The following is a 22884-nucleotide window of genomic DNA, read 5'->3' as shown; positions in this document are numbered from 1 at the left end:
TGTGCTACACAGAATTGGGTCAGGCTAGCAAACAGAGATAGCCAAAGAAGTCAATGAGAAACCACATTGTCACTATCCGTCAAAAACCTACAGCAGAAATGATTTTTTTTTGGTTTGTTATCACAATGCATTGTACAAGTCAGCAACTGCATTGAAGAGATGAAACTCAAGACAAAACAGTAAGAAAACTAGAGTAGAAATATGATCCAAGCAAATCAACATCCACGTCACAGCCGACCGGCTCAACAGCAAACACCGCAACTTAGTTTGGAACCAGTACTGAAGGAGTTAAACACATGCTATTAACAAGAACCATGCAAAAGCTGCACTGTTTTTCTTCAAGAAGGCAGTGTTTTAATATAGACAAACAGAAACAAAATCATTTTGGTCCTAATATCAAATCAACTTTAGCTTTAAATTGCCATTTTGCCCGATTCAGATCAACTATAGAAGACACAAGAAAAATTAAAAAGGGATTTTAAAAAAGTGGGAAGTTTACAATCTACGTCGCACTCAAACTTCTGCAAGAAAATCTGTTACAACTGGAGAGGAAGGCGAGAAAAGATTCATCTGTTTCAAACCCAAAAATCCATGCAAGAAAAAGAGCCATGCGCTCAGAGTAAAAAGGTGTGATCCTCAGAAAAACACAGACACACACTCCTAAAGTGTAGCAGTTCAGAGCATGAATTAGTACTAGCCAGATGTGAATTTAATTTAAGATAGACTTCCAAATCTTTAACTAGAACATCCATAGAAGAGAAGAAAATTCAAGTCAATATCGCACATGAAATATTAAAAAGTAGCTGGATTTAATCAAAGCATCAAATAAGCTATATGTTAATATCTATAAACCCACTCAGCAGTTTCTACTAACTTCCTATGTTTCCAGTAACCTCTAAGACAATTTAAGACAACAGACTGAGCCCATACATTTCATGTAGTGGGTTTATTTAATTCCAGTTTATTTAAACTCACCAGTCGCTGCTGCTCCAGGAGTTGGTCTGCTTCTTCCTTCTCCTTTTTGTACAATATTTCCATCTCAGTGAGCCTATATCAATGACAAACAACACAAACAGCCCAATCATAAATAAGTCAGATTCTTTCAGACTATTGCAACGAGAACGAGACACAATGCATACCGTTTCTCCATCTCCTGCTTCATGTCAATTCCCTGTTTCTCCAGAAGTTCTCTCTGAGCGAAGGTCCAGTCCACTGGTTCCATGGGGGTTTCTGCAGATGGAGTCTTTTCCCTTTCAGCTCTGGCCTGTTCCGGGTGGTTGAACCGGAAGACGTGGTTCTTTCCCATAATGATGCGGTTACCTGAAAGAAGTGGCCGTTATGTAGCAGAACCATTATACGGATTTAATTATCTTTAATTATTAGGAAACAATTCATCTTAAGGTAAAGATACACACACAAGCAACACATTCATGTGAGGTTATGTTTTCAATCAAAACAAGATCAAACAAAAACATACTCAACAGATTTGACAAAGGTTGATGGACTGGCCAGGGGTTAGCCAAGAAATGTCCCGATCATTTTCTTCATGTACGAGCTGAACAGAGCATCATTGTAGTTTATACTATATTTATGAGATGTGTACCTGAGCGAAGCTGGATGGCGTCCTGAACACGTTTGCCGTTGACATAGGTTTCCGATCTCTCACAGGGAACCAGCAGGACGATAACTTTGGGGAAAAAAATAATCATCAGTGATTCACCTTAAAGGCCCTTTGTAATTTGCATACACACACAGACCAGAAAAATAGTCTCCTTTACTGCTACCAGTTGCTTCACTCAAAATAAATACAGACACCAATATAATGTCTCACCATCTCCATTGGCATTCCTCTCACTGCGGAAGATGCAGTGCTCCTCCCTGATGTGAGCGCCACTTAAAACGATATCCTGTCTTCTTTCAGCATCAGCCTGGCCGACTCTGAAACAGCCACATTTTGCATCTTGATAGGGTGAACATTGCTCTCTCATTGTGTTGGTAGCTTTCTGAAAAAGGTCAACAGTTGAAGTTACATGGAACCTTCAGAGCTGTTTGAAAGCTGCAACTTTCTTTCATCTGTGATTCCATCATCTCTTATTGGCCCCGTGGTGAATGATTTGAATAAAACACTCAAGAACAGTTTATTCAGGGGGATTAGAAAGGCAAAGTGAAGCAGACGGTAACTTGAGACAACAAAACATTTCAAGCCAGTTCCCTCTGCTCTAAAAGTTCCTTTCGGTTCACATCAATATAAATGGATATAAATGGAATAATTTTCAGAGATCCTGCCAGGAAGACATTTTTCTACATCCAGCATTTCAGTGGTTACCTTGTAATTCCATCTTTGATGTAGTAGAGCAAGCACTCTGACATGAGAGGATCCTCATTCAGGTTTACCAGATGTGGAGTCTGAAAATGAAAAATTCAAAGTTGAAAGTCTATCTGGGCCTAGTTTGATGTGCTCACGGACCATCAGCGATGCATGACACACAGTACATGACCACTGACACGGCGCTGACATCTTTAGCATCAATGCTTCACACGAATGCTACAAACAATGCTAGATGCTACGCTGCCAAGCAACCAACCTTTTTAGGGGAAAAGACTCCGTTAAAATTTGTAAGAAAATCACAAGTCTTCTCAGCCGAATTCTAACCCATGGAGCAGCAGTAAATGGAAGGAGAGAAAAGATGAGTGCAAAAAAATTTGATTTGAATGGAAAGAAAAAAATGCAGATTTTATCAGCAGAGGAGGGGGGTGGATTAATTTAAAGAGAAGATCTGAAACCAACACTGATAAAGTAAAGGCTGGGACTGAGCAGATTAAATGATAACAAAGCTCTTTCTAAGTCACAATCAATATGCTGGTCTTCATGTTGCTGTCATGTAACAATCACTCTCTAAAGTCTAAAAAGTCATGAAAAAGGTTGCCGACCCCTGGTTTAGATTATCTACTCAAAGCTAAACATTATATGCAAACCTCACTAAAAAGTAAAGGGAGCTTAAATTCAGAATCACAGAGCCCCCATCATTTTAAAGCTGATCATGTATATTAGACTATCAATCAGACATGGAGGGGGAGGGGATTTCACCGTAGGCGTAAAAGACAAATGTAAAACTGAAAGGACAAGAACATTTCTAACATATACAGTACATCTACTAAAGAATTAATTAAACTAATAATTTGGGCTAAATCTAGTAAGGACTTTCACTTCAAATCAACAAACCTGGCTGGTGGTAAACTGATCAAACTGCTCATCAAACGGTATGTCATGACTGAGCTGAGTATGAGGAAGAAGCAAATAGCAGACCAACAAAGTGAGAAGATGAGGGGAAACAGCAGCAGTACAGGGAGGCAGCAATACAACGCGGAAGAGAGGACGTGATAGTGGAAGTGTGTGTGTCACCATTCATAGGAACTCTGACACTCTCAATGCCTGAGGTTGTGTTTCATGTCTGCTCTACCTTTTTAGGAGAAAAGACCCCCAAAGTGCCTCCATCTTCACGGATCGCCACACCCATCTCTGCAAGCAAAGCCTCCCTGTGACGGAGAATATAAAAAGGTATTTGTAGTAAGTCGCACAAATTCTGACACAGGAAAATGCTTATTTTGCGTATTTATCTTAGCAAACGGTCTGTACATTAATATGAAACAGTGAATGAGAAGAGGATGGAAACACTTCAGAAAATGATTCGTGCCGTGACAACAGGAAGAAACTGGCAGCAGTGAGACCGAGTGGACAGAAGGCAACGTGGTCGATGTCTGCATGGATGAGCAGATAAAGGGGAGGAAGGGTGTGAACGCAGCAGAGCGTGACAAGACAAAAACGGCAAGAAACAGACACACTGATTGCAAACAGGTGAGGTAAGACAGACAGCGCCGAGGACTGAAAAGATGCTCAGACGTCTCACACCGACAGGATACGATCGTCTGAAAGATACTATCCCTCGATACTGACCTCTCCATGCGGATTGCCTCAGTCTTCCGAAGTTTCTCCTCCCACGTTTCATTGAGTTCGGCAATGATCTTTTCGGATTCCTGATCAAAAGCAGCAAAGTATAAGGAATACACGACCAGGGTAATGTCACCGTGACTATTAGCAATGCAGTGGTGAGAGAACGTTTACCAAGGCTGGGTGCATTAGATATAATTTGTTATCACAGTGATATTTTAATAAAAACCAAATGCAAAAGGCAACCCTGCACTGCACTCTTTGTTTCTGGATCACTGGCATAAATATGACACCATGACGGAACAATTCGTGTGGCTGTTCCGTGGCTCCACTACCAAAGCTAGAAGGCACAAAACACAATCTATTTCGGTCCAATTTCCTCCGTGTCTGCGTTGGTGCTTGACGTCATTGGATGACAGAGTAGGCACCACAGTTACCATGGAAACTGTAGCTCCTCATGGCCGGCTGTTACCATTCCCTCGTAAGAAAGAGAGCGCTATTGCAAGTGTGAGAGATAAAAGTCAGAGACCAGGAGGATCCAAAATGCGTTTAGATTAAAGGCTGTGTGGCTAAAATGACCACAGCCCCAACGGCAATACATTTAGTGAATACATATTAGACTGTCTCATATACATATACATTAAAATTAATGAACTTTAAACACTAATTTATCATTTGGAATGGGAAATAGAACTAGCCTCTTATGCCTTCTCATCTCCAATAAAGTATAACATGTAAAATAAAGTACCCAGACTTGAAGGTCGAGTGGAGAGAGCAGACAGCAGGAGATTTTACAGGTTTAATTCTACCTTGAGTCTTTCGATAGCCTCCTCCCCTCCGGGGGTGGACATGATGCGCTCCTGGATGCTGGTGACAGACTGAAGGCCCAACTGGCTGCACAGGGAGCCAGAGGACGGAGAGGCTGTCAGGGAACCAATAGGGGCTGTGGAGAAATGGCCAGGCCGTTGGTTCTCTGAGGCTATCAAGTATCTATTCTTATTGTTGTGAATGTCTTTAAGGTCTGAGCCAACAGCGGAAGAGAAGGGAAAGAGAAAAGGAATACAGGTGGGACATAAGAGGGGGAAATAAGTCACATAAAATGAGGAAACCAAATATGAAATATGGAGAGAGAGAGAGGGAAAAAGAGAAAGGACAAAGGGGAGGGAAGACCAATGTAAGACACGTTGTACGTCAAACGGTTAAGACAAACACCCACATAATGGTCAGCTACAGAGCAGTTTTCACTCCAGGTAGTTTGGCACGACCTCTTTCACCCAGAGAAAATACTTTAAATTGACTTTAAATATGAGCTTGACAATTATTGGATGGATTCCAGAGGGTTGTGTTCATGTTGGATTGAATTTCTATGAAGGCAATTAAGGTCTTAATTTATATGCACAATTCTAAGGAACAGGGAGCTGAGGTTTCGTTACTTTAGTCTACAGCTGTACAGGTGAATCAGAGAACACAGAGTGAAAGCTTCCATGAGCTCATTAACTACAGGATGGGTGCAAGAAAGCCCAGAGTGAGGACAGGCGCACACACACACACACACACCAGTCTCAACAAAGGTCAGGAAGCTCATCAATGTAATGACCTCAAGAACCTCTGAGGTAACAAACACTTTGACCAACCAAAAACATACACTAAATGATTTTTCAATATTTTGAATATAAAAAATAATATATGTGGAGTTGCCACTGACGACAAAGGCCTTAACCAGAAAAATAGGAAACTTATCAGCTCAGGAATAAAACCAGAAATAAGTTTAACCATCATTTACACTGATTAAGAGCGCTTAAGGGCAAAAAGGCCAAGCCATTAGGAATTTGTGGGAATACAGCTGGGGGCACACTAGCTACACAATGCTAGCTATAATAACACATCTACCTAGCCAACTCTCCTCAACATACACATGCTAAATAGCCGCTATTCTAAGTAGACGCTACTTAGTAGCGTTAAATCATGCACCTTTCCGTTTGAAGCTCATTCTAAAGCTTTGAGCACTTTCATCTGCAGTGGATGGTTGGTAAAAGAAAATGCAGAAAATAAAAAGATCACCGTCAGGAAGTGAAGCTTGTGTACAAGCCTTAAATTATATATTTGATAAAACTAAAATTAAGCCTACACCCCATCATTTTGAAAATTAAAAGAAACACAAGCACAAACCATGCTAACCTAGAGACATGCTAAACCTTGCCAAATCAGCACCTCTGCTGAAGCCTTGCATTTTTAAATCATCCTTCTATATAGCGTCAACATTTTCAGCCTTTACATGCACAGCTGAGAGCAGATTTAATGTAAAAGGTAATGCGGTTAAAAGCAATGTTAGCCATTACTAATTGACAACTCATGACTACCGCACATATACACACATTTGACTCCACTTCCTGGGCAATCATCCCCCATAGGATCAACTGAGAGGAAGCAGGAAGAGACAAGGGTCAAAGGTCAGCACCAGTAGAAGAGGAAGAAAAAACATTACAAACATTTCTCAGCGAGTGGATGACAAAGCAGTAGAAATGCCAGGGAATGACTTGTTATGTCCCATTTCATTAGGAAAGGAAGCATTAATGACATGAATTATTAGTGGGTATATTATGTGTCTAACTGGCTTGGCTATGAGCCATTACCCAAAAGGTTTCAACGTGACATTAGTTTTATACAAAGAAGAAGACAGTTATGTGGAGAAATGTTGCCAGGAAGTGATGCTGTGTGCCTCGCAGCGATGACCTGCTGTGATATCAGGATTTCTTACTATCAAGGATGTCTCCCAGGCCCTGGGCGCGGAGCAGCTCCTTCAGTCGAGCGACTTCATCCTTCAGGTCACGCACCAGCTTATTGTTGGGATCCTCATTGATGACAGCATTGCATTTGATGTTCTTAGCTCGGTCAGCATAGCTAAAACAAACAAAAAAAAAAGTAATGTCCGTTCAAAAACATTGCAGTTAAGGGTCAAAAGAAAACATTTAGCTGGAATTATTAGGTCATTATATAAGCTTTGGGTGTGAAACCGACCGGAGCGTGCTCAGAGTTTCCTCATAGTTGATATCTGCAGGACTGAGTGCAGCTACCATGGCTGTTCTTGAGTTTCCACCTGATTCCAAAAGAGAGGCACAGAAGCCGGTTATGTGGCGATGTGGGTGAAAGGCTATCTTTCTAATACACTCTCTGTAGTTCTGATCAGTGTAAATTAGCCTTTGATGCGTTTTAAATAACATGAGAAAAGACAAAATAAAAAATGAGTGATAATAATAATTTCATTAATATAATACTTCATTCACACTGCACATGCTATCCCCCATACACGTCTAAACTAAGTAGATGGATGTGCTTGTCTCGTTGGGGTGAAATACACTCTGCTGACGGTGTGCTTCATCTCCTTTCACCCACTTCATATTACTGCATTAAGACGCTTCAGCTTTCATCCGGTCCAGGAATAAATATTTTGCTACACAGTTTACATATAAATTTGACCGGAGTCGACCAGCAAATGATGAGCATCTGGGAAAATCAATGTTCATACCAAGGTTCTCCCTCAGCAGCCATGTCAGGACAGAGTCTCTGTATGGGATGAAGTCTGTCTTCTTCTTTTTCTTGCTCTGCAGCAAACAAATATTAATTTGGTAGGCAGAAAGAAGAAGCGCTGACAAGTGATGTATGGCCTCCTGTTACAATACTTAAACTTATGGATGCTATGAAAACAGAAAAATATATTTCAAATGTAACAAACGAGTGGAGGTCAGATTAACTTCTGCTTCGAGGGCACGGGGTGTGAAACCTAGCTCATAAGGGAACCAGAGGTTAGCGGTTCGGTTTACCTTGCTGGTACAGTTATCCTGTGTGAGCAGGCATTACAAGGACAAGAGAGAAGAGAAATCAGAAGGGCAGACATCACAGAACAACCAGGCTACGAACGTTAGTTCCTTGACAGACGGGGTCAAGTTGCAAAGGGTAAGAGAAAAGGCTGAATGTGACGAGGAGGAGAGAAAATAAAGACACAGAGGCAGATGTTAAACACTCACCACTTCAGCCAAGGCAGAAATCACTTTTCCTAATGTGGTGAGAGATTTATTGATGTTTGCTCCCTCCTGCAAACGTGAATCAAAGGAAACTCATTTTAGAGAGATCAAGGGAATACTGGTGGAACATGTTAGGGTGTTAAGATGATGGAAGTCTCACCTTTAGCCGAGTGCCCTTGGCACCAGTGGAATCTGCTCGCTCACTCCCCGCCAAGTCTACCAGACTGATTTTACTGACCTGAAGAGGAGATAAATACAGATTTTAATAGGGATAAGGAAAGTGGCCATGATGATATTGCTGACATAAGTACAGCTCTGACTACTGAGCTCTAGGTGCAATACTTGAAATACTTGAATTGTTAATAAACGTTTTAATTTTTCTAAATGTGTTTGTTTACCCACTTTAACCATTTGGACATTACAGTCAAGTGAGACATGGCTACAGAGCACGAGCTGATACAGTGGTTAAACAGTATAGTCATTGTTTTTACAGTAACAATGCAGCTTTTGCTACTCCATATTCAGTGGAACACTTAAATTTAAAGGTCACATATTATGCTCTTTTTCCATGAGTTAACGCAGTTCCCAGACGGTTATATGAAATCTTTCGTCAATATAGTAAACAGATGCTGCAGGACAGCGTCCCTCTTTTCTGTCTCAAACAGCTCCGTCAGAAACGCCTCTGAAAATGAAACAGAAACTAAATTCATAGCGGGCTAGTCTCCGCTGACCTTTTCTGTGGACAGGTCCGTTTCGTTGTCATGTTTCTTCTGTGTGAAGACGATGGTGAAAACTGCATGCGACCTGCTGCTGGTCTCATTCATATTTGTGGCAGCCACAGTTCTGTTGGTTAGCACATAAGAGAATGGTTAGGTAATACTAAACAATGTGCATATAACACATCCCTCTGAGCAATTTAATCATGTATGTCTGTATTATTAATGCTAAATTACAAATAGCTAAAAAAAAAAAAAAGGGGGTTTATGTCTATTAAAATGAATTCAGCTGAACAGATTTCTTTGTGTGGAAGAGGTGGATAATAATGTGAGTGCTGCAAATACAAATACACAAGGCGCGCTCAGAGGGACGGTCACACGGGAGATACGGGCTGTTTATGCCATGTTCTACAAATAAGCCCTCTTGAGTCAGCAAAGGAAGATTAAGGCACGGTTCACTCCTCCTCACAGGAGCTCCTGTGATCCACACATAGACGCAGTAAAACCAAAATACACATGCATCACATGCACTCATCTCTGGGCCTGGCTCACCTGGCCTTGTTGCCTGCATCCATCAGGTCAGCAATGTCTGTGTAGGACGTGACGGCTAACTTGGACAGGTCCTCCACGTAGGGGCCCATTAGCGGGTGTTCTCGCACTCGTAGGTTGCCTTTGTTCTTAGGGTTGAGCAAATCTCTCACCCGCTCACAGTATATCTCCATGTAACTGACCTGGATGACATTAAAAAAGTTAAATATTTAAATCAGTTGTTGTGACGCAACATCGCAAATTAGAAAGATGAAGATGTTTAACGGTAGATTTTTAAAATTTTTAAACCACACATTATTCATTCATTCATTCATTCATTCATCTTCCGGACCGCTTTGTCCGTTACCGGGTCGCAGGTCGTGCTGGAGCCTATCCCAGCAGTCAACGGGCGAGAGGCGGGGTACACCCTGGACAAACTGCCAGTCCATTGCAGGGCCACACAAAGACAGACAATTATTTACACACACACACACACACACACACACACCTATGGGCAATTTAGCTAAACCAATTCACCTAATTTGCATGTTTTTGGTAATGGATGGAAGCTGGAGAGCCCAGAGAGAACCCACGTAGACACAGAGACAGCAACTTTGAAGGTTCAGCCAATACGTTACCGATACCAGATGTACTCTTGAAAAAAAAATGCTAGGAATGTTTCCTAGCCAGGGGCTGAAGATAAGAACTACAGATGCTCAAGCAGTCTGAGACTTACCTCCACTGAATAGGAGAGCTCCTCTTTATTGGTATCATCATTGATTTTCTCAAAAAGATCTTCACAGAGCTGAAAGGCAGAGGAAGGATTTGTTAAGTGCAATTTATCTACATGTTGAGAGGCGAACCGGAGGTGAAGAGCAGCGAGATCTGAGGAACAGACGTAAGCAAAATACCAAAGTCTTTGCATATCGGCATACAGCTAGAACCCTCAGACCAGCTGTCAAGAGGATCAGCCGAAGGGCTGCGACACAATATCATGTATAATTCTATCAAATAGCAGGTTTTCATTTATACATGATCTTAGCTGACATGATTGATGAAGACTCAAGGAATAAGAATAAGTTTCTCATTGCTGGACTTAATGCTGCAATCAACATTTGAGTCGGAATTATCTGGCTTCGAATCATGAAAGATAGAACTGACAGAATAACTGCTCTTGCATAACAGAAAGAAACCAAGACTGTTATATATAAACAATGAATGACCTGAGAGAACAGGATTGCACTGGACAGGAGTTCGAGTTTGTCTTACTATCAACCATACAATTCAGTAACATCCGAATCACGTCTTTCGGAACGAACCATAGGAATGATTCCTTCTTGGCCCTCCTCCTGCTTTCCCATCATGGTGTAGGATTTGCCAGATCCCGTCTGGCCATAAGCAAAGATGCATACATTGTAGCCCTCAAAAGCATGCGCCAGCATCTCCTTGCCGATGTCATTGTACACGAGGTTCTGCGATGCGAAACTAGCATCGTCAGGCTGTGGAAAATGATCAAATTCATAAATGCACAGAAAAATAAATCAAGAAATGTATACTGGTTCTGATTGAAAATGTTGAACATGTCCATTCATGTTATTCATCAAGTGGACTATGGAACTGAGACAATGTGCAAACTCACTGAAGTGTGTGACCAGTAGGAGTAATCAAAACTGAAGGTTTTTGCAGGCTCTTTTGGTGCTTTGGGATTGGAAATAGCTGTGGGGGGGAAAGAGCACAATTAGAATGTCATTAATAACAGTTAGCGTTAGCTCATGCTTGCACTAGTTCAGATTTTTTTTTTATTCAAACAAACACTGACATCACCCAGTGAGTAAACTGTTTATGCCGGGACGTCTCCAAAGACGTCGCTCATCAATCAAAGCAGTAATGGTGATATGTTTGGATCTAAAAGTCACATGATGACTTTTAACTGCTTATTGATTACTATAACTGCAGTGTCTTTATCCTAATGCATAGCATTTATAGAAATAGAAATGAAAAGCACATTTTAAATGACAGAATGCCATCTAGCCCCTCTGCTTCTCCAGCTGTTGTATCTGTAGGGAGCTTTATGACACTGTTTCCACACTACCTAACCCTTCCCTGTGGCTGCATAGGCCTTTACTAATGAACAAAGGTATGTCATCCCTCGCAGCCATGTTTCCTGGCACTAGTAATTATTTCCACACTGGACATTGGACAAATAACAAAAGGAAGAAAACGACTCGGATATCACGGCAGGATATTTGTAGACAGCTGTATCTCCAGCCATTCCTTAACTCACACTCAGAGGCAAACTGCACCTTCAGCAGCAGAATGGAGGGGGGGTGAAGAGGAGGGAGGATAGACACCGAACAAAAAAAAACTGGGCATCTTAGCGAGCAAAAAGAGCATTTTAGCAAGCATTTCCACGGCAAACAACAAAGCAGTAATTAGTATTGCTTCACACAAACCCTGCTTGTTGGCAAATGAAAGCCTTGACATGAGGGTGCTTAAGAGGCATCCAGAGGACCCCGGCAGAGTGCCTTCACTTATCAATTATGCAGGAGATGTGGAGAGGCAGGGATTGCATATCGCCTTCCACAGGGTCACTCACTGACAGGAAAGAACAGCGTGTCCTTATAAACCAGAGCGCCAACGTCCTCATGCTAAATATATGATGATTGCACTGAAACTCATGGAATTTGGCTTGATTATTTTAAGTATCAAACAACAACAACAACAACAGAAGTCACTTTGAAATTGTTATTTACAGTAGCCTGTATTTTATTGCAAGGATCCAGTTAAGTCAACCAGCAGGCGCTGAATGCTGAGTGTGTCTGGGCCATTGAGAGATCACTCCTAAAACGAATTAGCCAATGAGAACACAGTCGTGGAAAAACACAACCTTTGTGAGGGGTTCAAAAAGCACTGCACTTTTTGGTTCCTTTGACGGTAAATTGCCCGTGTTTATTCATTGAGTGTTTTTAGTTTACTCATTAAGGTCTTGTTTTACGGTCTTCGTTCTCGTGTTTTTCTTGTATTGGAGCTTCCGAGCACAGGGCTTTCACATGTATGTACTAAAACAGTGCATCCAAGTGACAAACTGAATCTGAATCTATCAGAGCAACATTAAAATATAATGCAGCACAAATGACAGCTGGACGTATAAATGCAGAGCTGACAGTGAGAGGAAAGTGATGAGGAGGAAAGAGTAACTGTAAACACAGGGACACACTAGAGTTTACTCATTTTTATTTTTGATTGCTTCTCTCTCTCTCTCAATTTTCTGATATTGACTATTTGCACAGCCCCGATTTCATTCAACCAAACACAAGATAAAAAGAATGTAATTCTGGTAGCGCTACAGCTCGTCTGCCCGTTGAGGTGCACAGGCAGACGAGCTGCTTCCCATGTTGGGTGCTGGAAGTAGATACAGCAGGACAGGGTGGCTGAATAAAGCCACATTTCACCTTTGACCTGCCTCCAAATGGAAACTGGAGCCAGGTCATGAAGAAATGAAGGGGATTTACGTTACCAGCCCTGCTATTCAACTTTCCAGGAACAATCATCATGGGCCTTGTGTAAAGGGCAGCCAATTCAGAGTCATTCGCTGGTGGGGTAAAAACAGGCGGAGGGTGAGACAGTGTCATGTGTGGGGGAGTCAGGCCGTGGGACAGACAAGCACACTGACAGTTCTCCCTGGATTTCAGAGCTGTGCACAAGTAGGTGAAGAAAAAAAAGATATGAATGTTCAATAATTTCTGCATTCCCCATGCACGCAAATTATTATTTTTTTGAGATTCAGAAAAGTATTATCATTTTTGACTCAAAGTCCCAGGTGATAGTTATGTTCAGTAGCTCTTACAAGTTTTAGTTTGCGATGTGGTTCCTGCTGTATATAAAAACATCATGCATAACGATTACAGCTACTCATGGGAGATTAGATAGCAGGGTGTCCATATGTGTGGTGTGAAATGAGAATTACTGTATATACTTGTACTATGCATACTGTATATCCATGCCTGTTGGTTAACCAGCTAAACTTAGGCCTCATCCAGTGACCGCCACCTCAAGAGACAAATCAAAGCCTTCACGGTTCTAATTCTGTGCATCTCCATGCAACATTATAAATAAACACCTGTGCCACAGTTTGTGCATAAATGGTGAAGCAAAGCAGCCGCTGGCGTGAACCAACGCTTGGAGAACTGCCACAGAAACGCTGAAATGCTAATATGGTTCTTCCAATCTTAAATAGCAAGCATAATGACTGGATGGGGCTTGCTGTGAAGTGGCCACAGAAATGTTTGGCATGTTGTATCCATGTCTTTGGAATTGAGTGTTTGATGGGCTCAGTTGCCACGGCAGCGGCACAGGTGACAAGAGCTGTCACTGGAAGCAGCTCAAAGCTGAGGGCTAAAAGTGGCACCTGGATACGGCCGTCCACATATGACAGACAGCTGAGCTCGTCTCTGCCACAACACAGGACATGCAAACAGAAACCCAATTCAGGCGTGGCATCTTGATTACCCATTTGGATAGAATTGCCATGGAGATAACCTGGAGGCTGTAATTATACAAATATACTAACAGCAAAAAAAAAAAAAAAACTTGTCTAGCCAGGATATGTGATCCTCCCCACCAGAATCCACATCAGTTATTGACACTGAAACGACAGCAAACTTTCAGTTTGTGAGCACACGAGCTTGTATAACATTAACATAAATTTTAAAAAGGCACTTTTATTTATTTATCTTTATAAAAAAGAGCAAAACAAAACATAACAAAAACTTCTGTGTCTACGGAGAGGACTAATCACGTAGACGTTATCCCACTGGGAGAGAGAAGAGTGGAAAAAAAACCCCCACAGGAAGACACCAGAACAATACACTGAATGTAGGGTACTGCAAGTGACAACAAAGCCTGCAAAATGCATTAGGTAATCTGTTATGACAAGGCTTTGTGTGCCCAGCCTTTCTATCACAATAGCCCTTTTCATACCGTCATACCCTTCCTCTCCTTTTTGAAAACATTCACCACTTTTAGAAAAAAAAAAAATCAATATTGTGGTTGGAAAGCAAATGAAGTGAGCTATGCCCGTTTAAAGAAACTGGACAGCACTGAAAAATGTTGTTTCTGTTTTTTTACTAATAACAAAGAAGAAAAAGTAGAAAATGTGTCTTGCAATGTAAATGTGAAAACTAAGCAAAAAAACAACAACAACCAATCAGAAGATGCACACATTTAGCGTTCCTAATACTGATGGATTCTGTCCAGTGGGTTTTTGAAAAGATATGAATAGACAATTTATGCTACAAACAGAAGTATAGATGTGCAGATGTTTGAGGGTAACCAACCTTATATGGCCTTGTTGGCAAGGGCATTCAAAAAAAAACTAATAAATTAAAATGGCTTTAGGAGATATTGCCTGTCCAGCTACAAATCAGAGGGGAAGAGTGCAGGCCTGGCCTTTGTGCCAGCTGTTCCAGCTCTGTCTATTTATACAGCAGCAGATGGCAGCTAGTGCTTCACATGCCGACAGACTGTCAGTGACAAGGAAGGATTGGAGAGATTTCAGTCGCCCCATGCTTTCCACCAAATCGGGCCACGCCATACACCGAATCAAGCCCACAGACACTGATAGCCGACTGGATTTTATGAGTAACTTTTGATACTGGCAGCTCATTGAGGAAAAAAAAAAAAACAGACTCAATGTTACAAAGCCTAAATGCAGGCTCAACTCAGAAGCAAACCCCAGAACTTCAACAGAGACTAATATCAGGCGGCCTCGCAGGTGTTGACACGAGTGCTTGAAAACAACAGCAAGCATGAAATTAGAGCTGAGAAATGACAGCAAATATTCAGACAACATGCCGGTGGCTGAACTTGTAAAGCCAAGTTCATCTCATCAATGTCTAGACAAGTTGACCTCACATACAGTATATGATGAGCATATTTGTGGTTTTTGGCCACCAAATGCTAACAATAAAATGATACAGGGTCCTCCTTGAGGGAATTCAGCCGTTTCCACAGACAGGAAAGACCACCCCTCTCTCATGGATCGCGCCCGAGCAGGATATTCTAGCCGCTGCTGCAGGTGCAGCCTCGGAAGGCCGGAGGTCTCACGTCCCGCGTCGTGGAAAGCTATGGAAATGCGTCCACAGCTTAAGACGAGTCTGGCATTTTCCAGGTTAAAAATAGCCATTAATGGACTGACAACTCAGTGTTGCATGCGTCAACGTTTAAGCAGAGAACTTCTGAGGAAGCGTTTCTCCATGTACCGCATTAAGAATCAAAAACGTCTACGCATAAAAATAAAGCTTCTCTTCCACAATTTGTACCTTGGAAATGTGTGAACATAAGGTTTCCCAACGCGGATAGCAGGGCTGTGCAAAACTATAAGTTCCCATATTTGTATTTATATATTATTCATCTTTGTTGAAAATAAATCACAATTTGATTTGTGATAAAATCGTTTCATAAATTTGAGACAGAATAAAGTACAGCTAACTTATGTGATCCTAAGCAGTGTGGTTCAAAGCGGACAAAATCCAACATCCAGAGCTCACAACATGAACGCTTTATGAGACCCGGTTGTTTGGTATGTTCTGTGAAAGCAGAAAGGAAAAGTACTGGCAGGCGCCTCAGTCCAATATCAGATGATCAACATGTTTTAACCAGAAATTTATCTGTAGGATGAAAATCAAGCAGGAAAACGTGTTTTTGTGGTGCGCACACATTTGATCTCAGTTAGCGGCACCGTTTTTAAACAGTGGCATGAGACTACGATTCCAGGAACCAACCATTTCTTCCATCTACGGAGGTTTCAAACATAATATATTGCCAAGTCTTATTTAATAGAAAATAAGCAGCACATGAACCACCAAGCTTTTCATGCCTGGACTAACAAAGATCTCCAGTTTGCCTCTGAATTCAGCCCAAGACTGTGGGAGGAAAGCAAACAATACAGTCTGGGAGAAAAAAAAATCTGAAATCTGAAAAACACATTCCCTTCCTGATAGTGGGAAAGTCCAATCGATCCACCCGACAGAGAGTAGGTAAGAGGAGCAAACCATATATATGCCAGAACCTTAAAACAATTATACACTATAGAAATAAGTAAAGTCGCTGTGTCAACGTGATTCAACACGTTTGTGCCATTGTGTCACACGGCCAATCATCACAACCCTCGGACTCGTTCGACCGCGTGTCACCAGACCAACACACTAACGTGTAGTGCTATCGTTGATAGCATCACTGATTCAATGGGTTTGTGCAACATAGACAGCTGAAAGCATGCTGAATAACAATCATCTTTTCAAAAACAACTCCCAAAAAGCATCGATAAATGAAGTACCAGGGCCAGCATCCCCGTATGGACGAAGCCGTCTCGCGCCGCTGGATGCTTGTTTTAAGAGATCGGTTGCAGAGACCAGACCTTTTCTGCAGTAAAAGCATACAAACAATACAAGAAACAGAACAACCGCCTTTTCATTTGATTGAAGATGACTGAACTCTCCTCATCCTCAGCTGGGTGACTGTGCGAGATGCTGCCTCACGCTGTTCTACACGTGAATAGCGCTCGTGCGTGACTCTCCCGGTCTCTGCTGCTGCCGCTGTGTGTTCCTTGCCCCTCCCCTTTTGCAGGCCGCGCTGGTGCCATCGTCTCCTTGAATATCCCAAATAAAAGGGCTCTCCGTTTCCGCTCCATCCCAGTTTGGAATGAAAAGGGAGCCAAAACACAATGCGATCGATGCGATCACAATTGATGCGAACACAAAAGTGAGCCTATCTGGTATGAGAAACGTTCTAAAAGTCATTGCTGTAGTTCATTCAATGTTAGAGGCTTTTGAAGAAGACGGGTTCAACAGATCTGTTAGGAGACACTGCTTTTTGCTACGGTTAACATTTCATTTACAATGCATATTACAAAGTATATTGCTAGAGCAAACCAGCATAGCACAAAAAGCAAACAGCAGCTATCTCTGCCTGTCCCGCCCCCTTCTTGTGACATCAGTCCGGAATGTCCGAGTTTGATCTGGGAGCATGTGAGCAAAATGCTCGCCTCTCCAAACAATCACAGCATGAGGCCATAGGGAAAGTAACGCCCCTGGGTGGGCTTTTGTACACCTACAAGCTTGACGGGGGGGATTAATGCAGAGAGGCGTGGTGACCCGAGGAGAGCCTGTGGATTACTGGTCCGATTCAGGTCAACCGGCGCTGCCTGCAGAATGACAATCCCTCATCCAAACGCCATGCTCCCCATCTTACCTCCCACTTGTCCTGCCAGCGCTTTATTCAGTCACCGGCATTCATTGCCATCAGATGGGTTCGCTGCCCTTTCCTCTCGGGCGTGACTGCCCCGAGCTGAGCCACCCTCTCCCTGTGGTGCTTGTCTAAGGTCACCACCATCCAATTAGCTCAGACTGAGAAGACACTCTGAGAAATTGCACCTGAACAGTGAAGGTTTAATTGGCATTTCAATCAACCGTTTGTTCTATGAATCGGTCAATTAGTTTACCCTCATCTTAGAGGAAGGCTTTACGCAAACCATCACACAGTTCTTTACATGCAAATGACTACATTAGGTTTGAACCTCATTATGATATATTATGCAGGACAGTCAGACAGAGTGATCAGCAATACTGGGGCACCACAGGGAACTGTTCTCTCCCCCCTTCCTCTTCACCCTTTACACCACAGACTTCAGCTATCGGTCAGAGTCCTGCCATCTTCAGAAGTTCTCTGACGACTCAGCAAGGGGGAGGAGTCTGAAAACAGAGCTGTGGTAAATGGCTGAACCAGACAAAGGAACTGGTGGAGGACCTCAGGAGGACAAAGTTTCCAATGACCCCTGACTCCTTGGAGACAGTGAAGCATCCTGGACATCACCATCGACCCCCCCTCCAGCAGCTCCTGGTACAACAAAGGACCACTCAGACAATGAGACTGACCACCCCCCCCCCCCCTCAGAAACTGAACGTCATAGAAGGTCTTTTCTTCCGTGTCAATTAAATTATACAACGCATCATTCAATTGCTTTTTTTAAATATTACTGTTTTCTTTATCTATTCATGCACTATGTGCGTACTGTTAATTTAGTCATTCTGACTTTGTTGATTGGAGCATATTTTGCTGATATAATTTCCCTCTGGGATTATTAAAGTATTCTGATTACAAAAACTCATTCCTGTTGCTCCACATCTGCAATGGATAAGATGAAAGCAGGTTTGTTTCAAGTCAATGTAATGCTCCAAAAAATAAAATAAAATGTGTGCAACCATCTCTGGCTATACATCCATGTATGGCTGCATGCCGGCTGAGACGAAGCGCAGCACACAGGTTACATAAGGCAGAACGCTTCAGGGAGCAAATGAAGACAAGCTTTAGAGAGCCGCTAGTCAACATTTGGAGCGCCACCACAAACCAATGCAAAAGCCCACCGCATCACAAGTAACTGCTTCTGCTGAAAGAGGCCTTTACTTATGTGCTGCCTGCCAGTGCAGGCCTTGGACTCGTTTCCTGGATATCGGATAATCAATTTGCCGCCCCTGTGCTTGCTCCATATCCATGACAACCCTTCGCGTATGCAAAGAGCGACAATGTCAGACAGCATATCCTGCCCTTGCAACCAAGCCATCTCCTTCTCTGAATTACTGACACACGCACACGCACATGCACACGCGCGCGCACACACACACACACACACACGCCCTTGAGTGAATCACAACAATAAGGGGAATGTCGTGGCCTCATCCACCTACAAGCTGACCAAGCAACTCCATGAACCCAAGCGTTTCTGTGAGGCAGCATTCAGAGCCACCTAAATCATACGGATCATATGGCCATCAGCAAAGACATCAGCAAAAAAACAGAAAAAGAAATATAACAACTAGCAGTACAGAGCAAAATGTAAAATAAAAACTGCATTAACAGATAACTTAGAAACAAAACATTAAGTGGAACCTAAAGCTTTTAAAAGATGGAAACTACACATGCCTGAGAGATATGAATGCCAATCAGTGTGCCCTTTACTAAAATCAATTAATCATTTTTTTGTAAAATAGTGATATTAAAAAAGCCAAATAAAGGGTAACGTTTCAAAAACATACCACGCAAAAGCAATGCCACAGTTTTTGTGGCCACGTAATAACAAGGAAATCTTAAACATATTTTGCCCTCCTAAATTAACATTTACAAAACTTGTTTAAACTCACATTTGCTATAAAGTGATTTAATCATCCGCATGCATGAACCTGTGCACATTCCAGCAGCAACACACCGTTCAAACGCTCTGCATCCAACAATGATGGCATTCTCAGCATTCCACTTGCAACGAAGTTCTGATCAGTGAATATGGGCTGACTGCCAGCCTCCCTTTCTGCTCTGCAATCTGACCGTGTGATTGATAAGAGGGAAGGTAGGAAGCGCCGCAGACTCCTTCTCTCCCTCGCTTATACGCTCCCACAGCAAAGCCCAAAAACACGGCATATCCCACTGCACTTCACCCTCCGCCGCTTCGGAATGACACTGGCATAATGAAAACTCCACGAAATCCAGTCAAGGAAATGGAGATTTGATACCAAGCCTCTCTTTGGTGGGATGTGAGAGATAACAGCCAAGTGAGCCATAACAGACTGGAGCTCTTGATCTTATGGAAGATTCATAAAGGTTTAGTCTAATGAGCGTGATAAGACTGACAGACAGAGCTCCAGGCAGATAAGAGAGCCTGCTGGTAGAGCAGGTTTCTGTCGTCACATGCCGAGTCGGTACTGGGCCATCAGATGCTTTCATAAGAACGTCAGGGAGATTGTGTTTGCCTGCCAGCTGAAATGGGACATCCTGCAAGGCCAGAAGGAAGGAGGCCGATAGCACGACACAGCGTCACATGACTCACTGTCACAAGTAAGCAAGTTGAAACACAAGACTAAAACACACGTTCAGGTCCTCTCCTCCTGCTCTCCTTTCATACTTTCAAACTGAGGACTAAAGCAGTAAAGAATGGCATCAGCACTGACTTCTGCACATCAATATGTTCCTGAGAAGCACTTTATTCTATGACCATAGTTATTGAATTACTACATTTCCAATACAGTTTTGCAGGTACATATATTTTGACCAATTAAATCTGATTATTCATTCATTCATGAATGAATGAATAATCACCCCCCCAGTGCATCTATCTTTACCAGGGTCAAACCATGGTGGTGATTAAACCATGAATCTACTGACAAAATCTAAAATCTGAGTCACATCGACTCAACATCCATCTTATGTTATGTTCAGACAAACCTGCCGACACATCAGAAACTAAATGTGCTTTTATAGCCCTGGATCATTTTAACTCACTTCCCTTTTTCACTGAAATGTACAGCAAAATAAAAAAAAAGCACAGCATCTGGTACATTATTAACTTTTGGCCATAGAATTATATGCATCTCTTAGATTTTTATTACACGGACTGAGTACATAAACAGCACAACTATCAGCTAACAGAATATAATTAGGAGTTAAAGCAGTGCAGACTAAGAGCCAACATGACCAGAGACTCCACAGTAATGCACCCATTGATTCTAAAAACACCAACTGTGTGCTAAAGCCTGGCTGAATTGGGGGCATTAGCAGGCCAGGCTCTGTGGCGACCCCTGGGTCTCTCAGTATTTCAGTCCGTTCACCATTTAGTTTGTTCACTCGACTGATCTCTGACAAACCCCCCCCCCCCCCCGAAGGAAAACCACATGGAAGCATATGTGGTACCCCAAGCCAGCACGAACTCAAATGAATTGCCACGTCAGTGTTCTTGTGTACATGCCAGTGTGTGACTTACTTGTAGTGTTGCCTTGCATCTGAATAATGCATTTTGATTCCTTGCCTATTTCCCTGCTATTGAAGGGCCGAACTCGAACAGCAACTTTTACAGATGCCCCGGACATGTTTGCGGCGTAGATCCAAAGGATTCCGTGTGTATCACCCCTCCCTGGGGGAAACAGGAAAAGAGATGCTCGAACAATCCTTGGAGCTCCACTGATGAACAAAGACTGTGATCATGCAGAAGTGCAAGTGCAGCACGAAATAAAATGTCATCACAGAACTACAACAAATATGGCCGACCAAAACCACTGAATCACTTATTAGTTCGCCAACAGCACTCACCCCACACGGGATGCACTCAAATAAACATCAAGAACAAGCTTTTAGCAAACGCAAGTATATCCGGTATAATAAATATGGGACTACAATAATGGTATTATTACTTCTTCTTTTTTTTTTTATAAGGAACACCATTTCCCAGTGTAATTTAAGTCTTATTCTGCCATGCATCCTGCATCTGGTGATTACCTATATAAGAATCTGATGTCTCCCCCATGCACGTCCTGCAGTCAGCCATACTTGTTAAAGCAAACGCCCATGAAATCCTATCTACCCTAAATCGATGCGTCTGCTCCATCTAACAATGATCTCTCTGAGCAGCCAACGAGCTTAAATCATCATTAAAAAATACAAATAAAAAAAGTATTATATCCAATGTGGGGGGGAGTAGGGTACCCCCCCCACCCCGAAACATCATCTGTGATTTCAGACTAAAAGCACGGTGTTTATCTGAATTTGACGCTAAACAACCAAAGACAAATATTATTCTGCAATAAATGGTATAGAAGTTACCCCCCAAAGAAAGAAGATAAATATCGTGACCAGACCTGTTCGTGTCTCAAGGCACGGCCAGACGCTGCGTCCAGCTAAACCAGACATGCTCACCAACGAGCCTGCGATTTACCGGTAACATTAGCCATGTGTAATAACGAAACACGGATTAAAGGAGACTTTTCAATCGTCTCTACTCACGTTTGAAGACTCAATCCAAGGCGGCAGCACCGGGAGCACCGGGAGCACCGGGGAGCAGAGGCGAGTGTTGTTGTTTTTAATCTGAATCCGCGAGAACTGTTTCTAAATCCACTTCCGTCCAATAACGCCCATTATAGCAGATCCCTCCGCTGCGTGTATCTACAGTCGCGACCGGTCGAGTCCTTTGACGAGTTTATTTTCCGGTAAAGGACACGCCGGAAAATGCACCGGGACCACGAGCGAGAAGAAGAATTGATGGGTCGTCTTGATTTGCGAAGAGATTACGTCAACTCCCTCTCGGTGGCGCCGATTGACAGCCTGGCCGTCCAATGAACAAAGACCAGTTTTCCGAGAGCCAATAGCGATCCTCGGAGCCGGAAGTGGGTGGGGTTTATCCTTTTCTTTCCCAAACTGTGACGCTGCAATGCAGGATTTCTACCCACCGCTCCCCGCACGGCTCCCCGCACGGCTGTCACCGCAACGCACAGGGTCACCCCCGCAAAGTGCGCCTTCTAGCGAGTCAAACGGCACGCCGCGTTCCGGTCCCTCAAAAACATGTCAAACGTAAAATGTCTAAAACAAAAATATAGATGCCATAGCCCACCTATTAAAAAGCTGTACAAAAATCTCAATTATGTAATAATAATTTGTATTCGTGATGTGCAAACGAATACAAGCAGCTTCAATATCACAATTTAATCAGGATAAACCGTTCCAGTCCACCCTAAAGTTATATTGCATTTCTTTATTTGAATCTTGTCGGGACTGTTGCCAAATTTAGTCCATTAATTTCAATAAACAAATTACGGGTACAATAATGACTAAGCCTGCGTGATTGGGAAACCAA

General features: G+C 42.6%; 1 protein-coding gene across 1 annotated transcript in view; it reads right to left on the bottom strand.

Annotated features, from left to right (window-relative positions):
- Positions 1–21127, bottom strand: part of kif1b (kinesin family member 1B) — a 40966-nt gene extending 19839 nt beyond the window's left edge. The window contains exons 1-19 of the mRNA XM_068746481.1: positions 21022–21127; positions 10855–10931; positions 10535–10714; positions 9952–10020; positions 9240–9418; positions 8703–8814; positions 8132–8209; positions 7975–8040; positions 7476–7551; positions 6968–7046; positions 6708–6850; positions 4759–4892; positions 3956–4035; positions 3462–3537; positions 2327–2406; positions 1832–1938; positions 1604–1687; positions 1140–1320; positions 976–1048 (exon numbers count right to left, since the gene is read on the bottom strand). Coding sequence (XP_068602582.1) covers positions 976–1048; positions 1140–1320; positions 1604–1687; positions 1832–1938; positions 2327–2406; positions 3462–3537; positions 3956–4035; positions 4759–4892; positions 6708–6850; positions 6968–7046; positions 7476–7551; positions 7975–8040; positions 8132–8209; positions 8703–8814; positions 9240–9418; positions 9952–10020; positions 10535–10714; positions 10855–10931; positions 21022–21127 — 1980 coding nt within the window. The remainder of the gene's footprint in view (positions 1–975; positions 1049–1139; positions 1321–1603; positions 1688–1831; positions 1939–2326; positions 2407–3461; positions 3538–3955; positions 4036–4758; positions 4893–6707; positions 6851–6967; positions 7047–7475; positions 7552–7974; positions 8041–8131; positions 8210–8702; positions 8815–9239; positions 9419–9951; positions 10021–10534; positions 10715–10854; positions 10932–21021) is intronic.
- Between the last annotated feature and the right edge of the window lie 1757 nt (positions 21128–22884).

This window comes from Brachionichthys hirsutus, chromosome 2 (genome assembly GCF_040956055.1).
Source record: "Brachionichthys hirsutus isolate HB-005 chromosome 2, CSIRO-AGI_Bhir_v1, whole genome shotgun sequence".
Classification (NCBI taxonomy): domain Eukaryota; kingdom Metazoa; phylum Chordata; class Actinopteri; order Lophiiformes; family Brachionichthyidae; genus Brachionichthys; species Brachionichthys hirsutus.
This window is presented reverse-complemented; position numbering and strand designations above follow the sequence as displayed.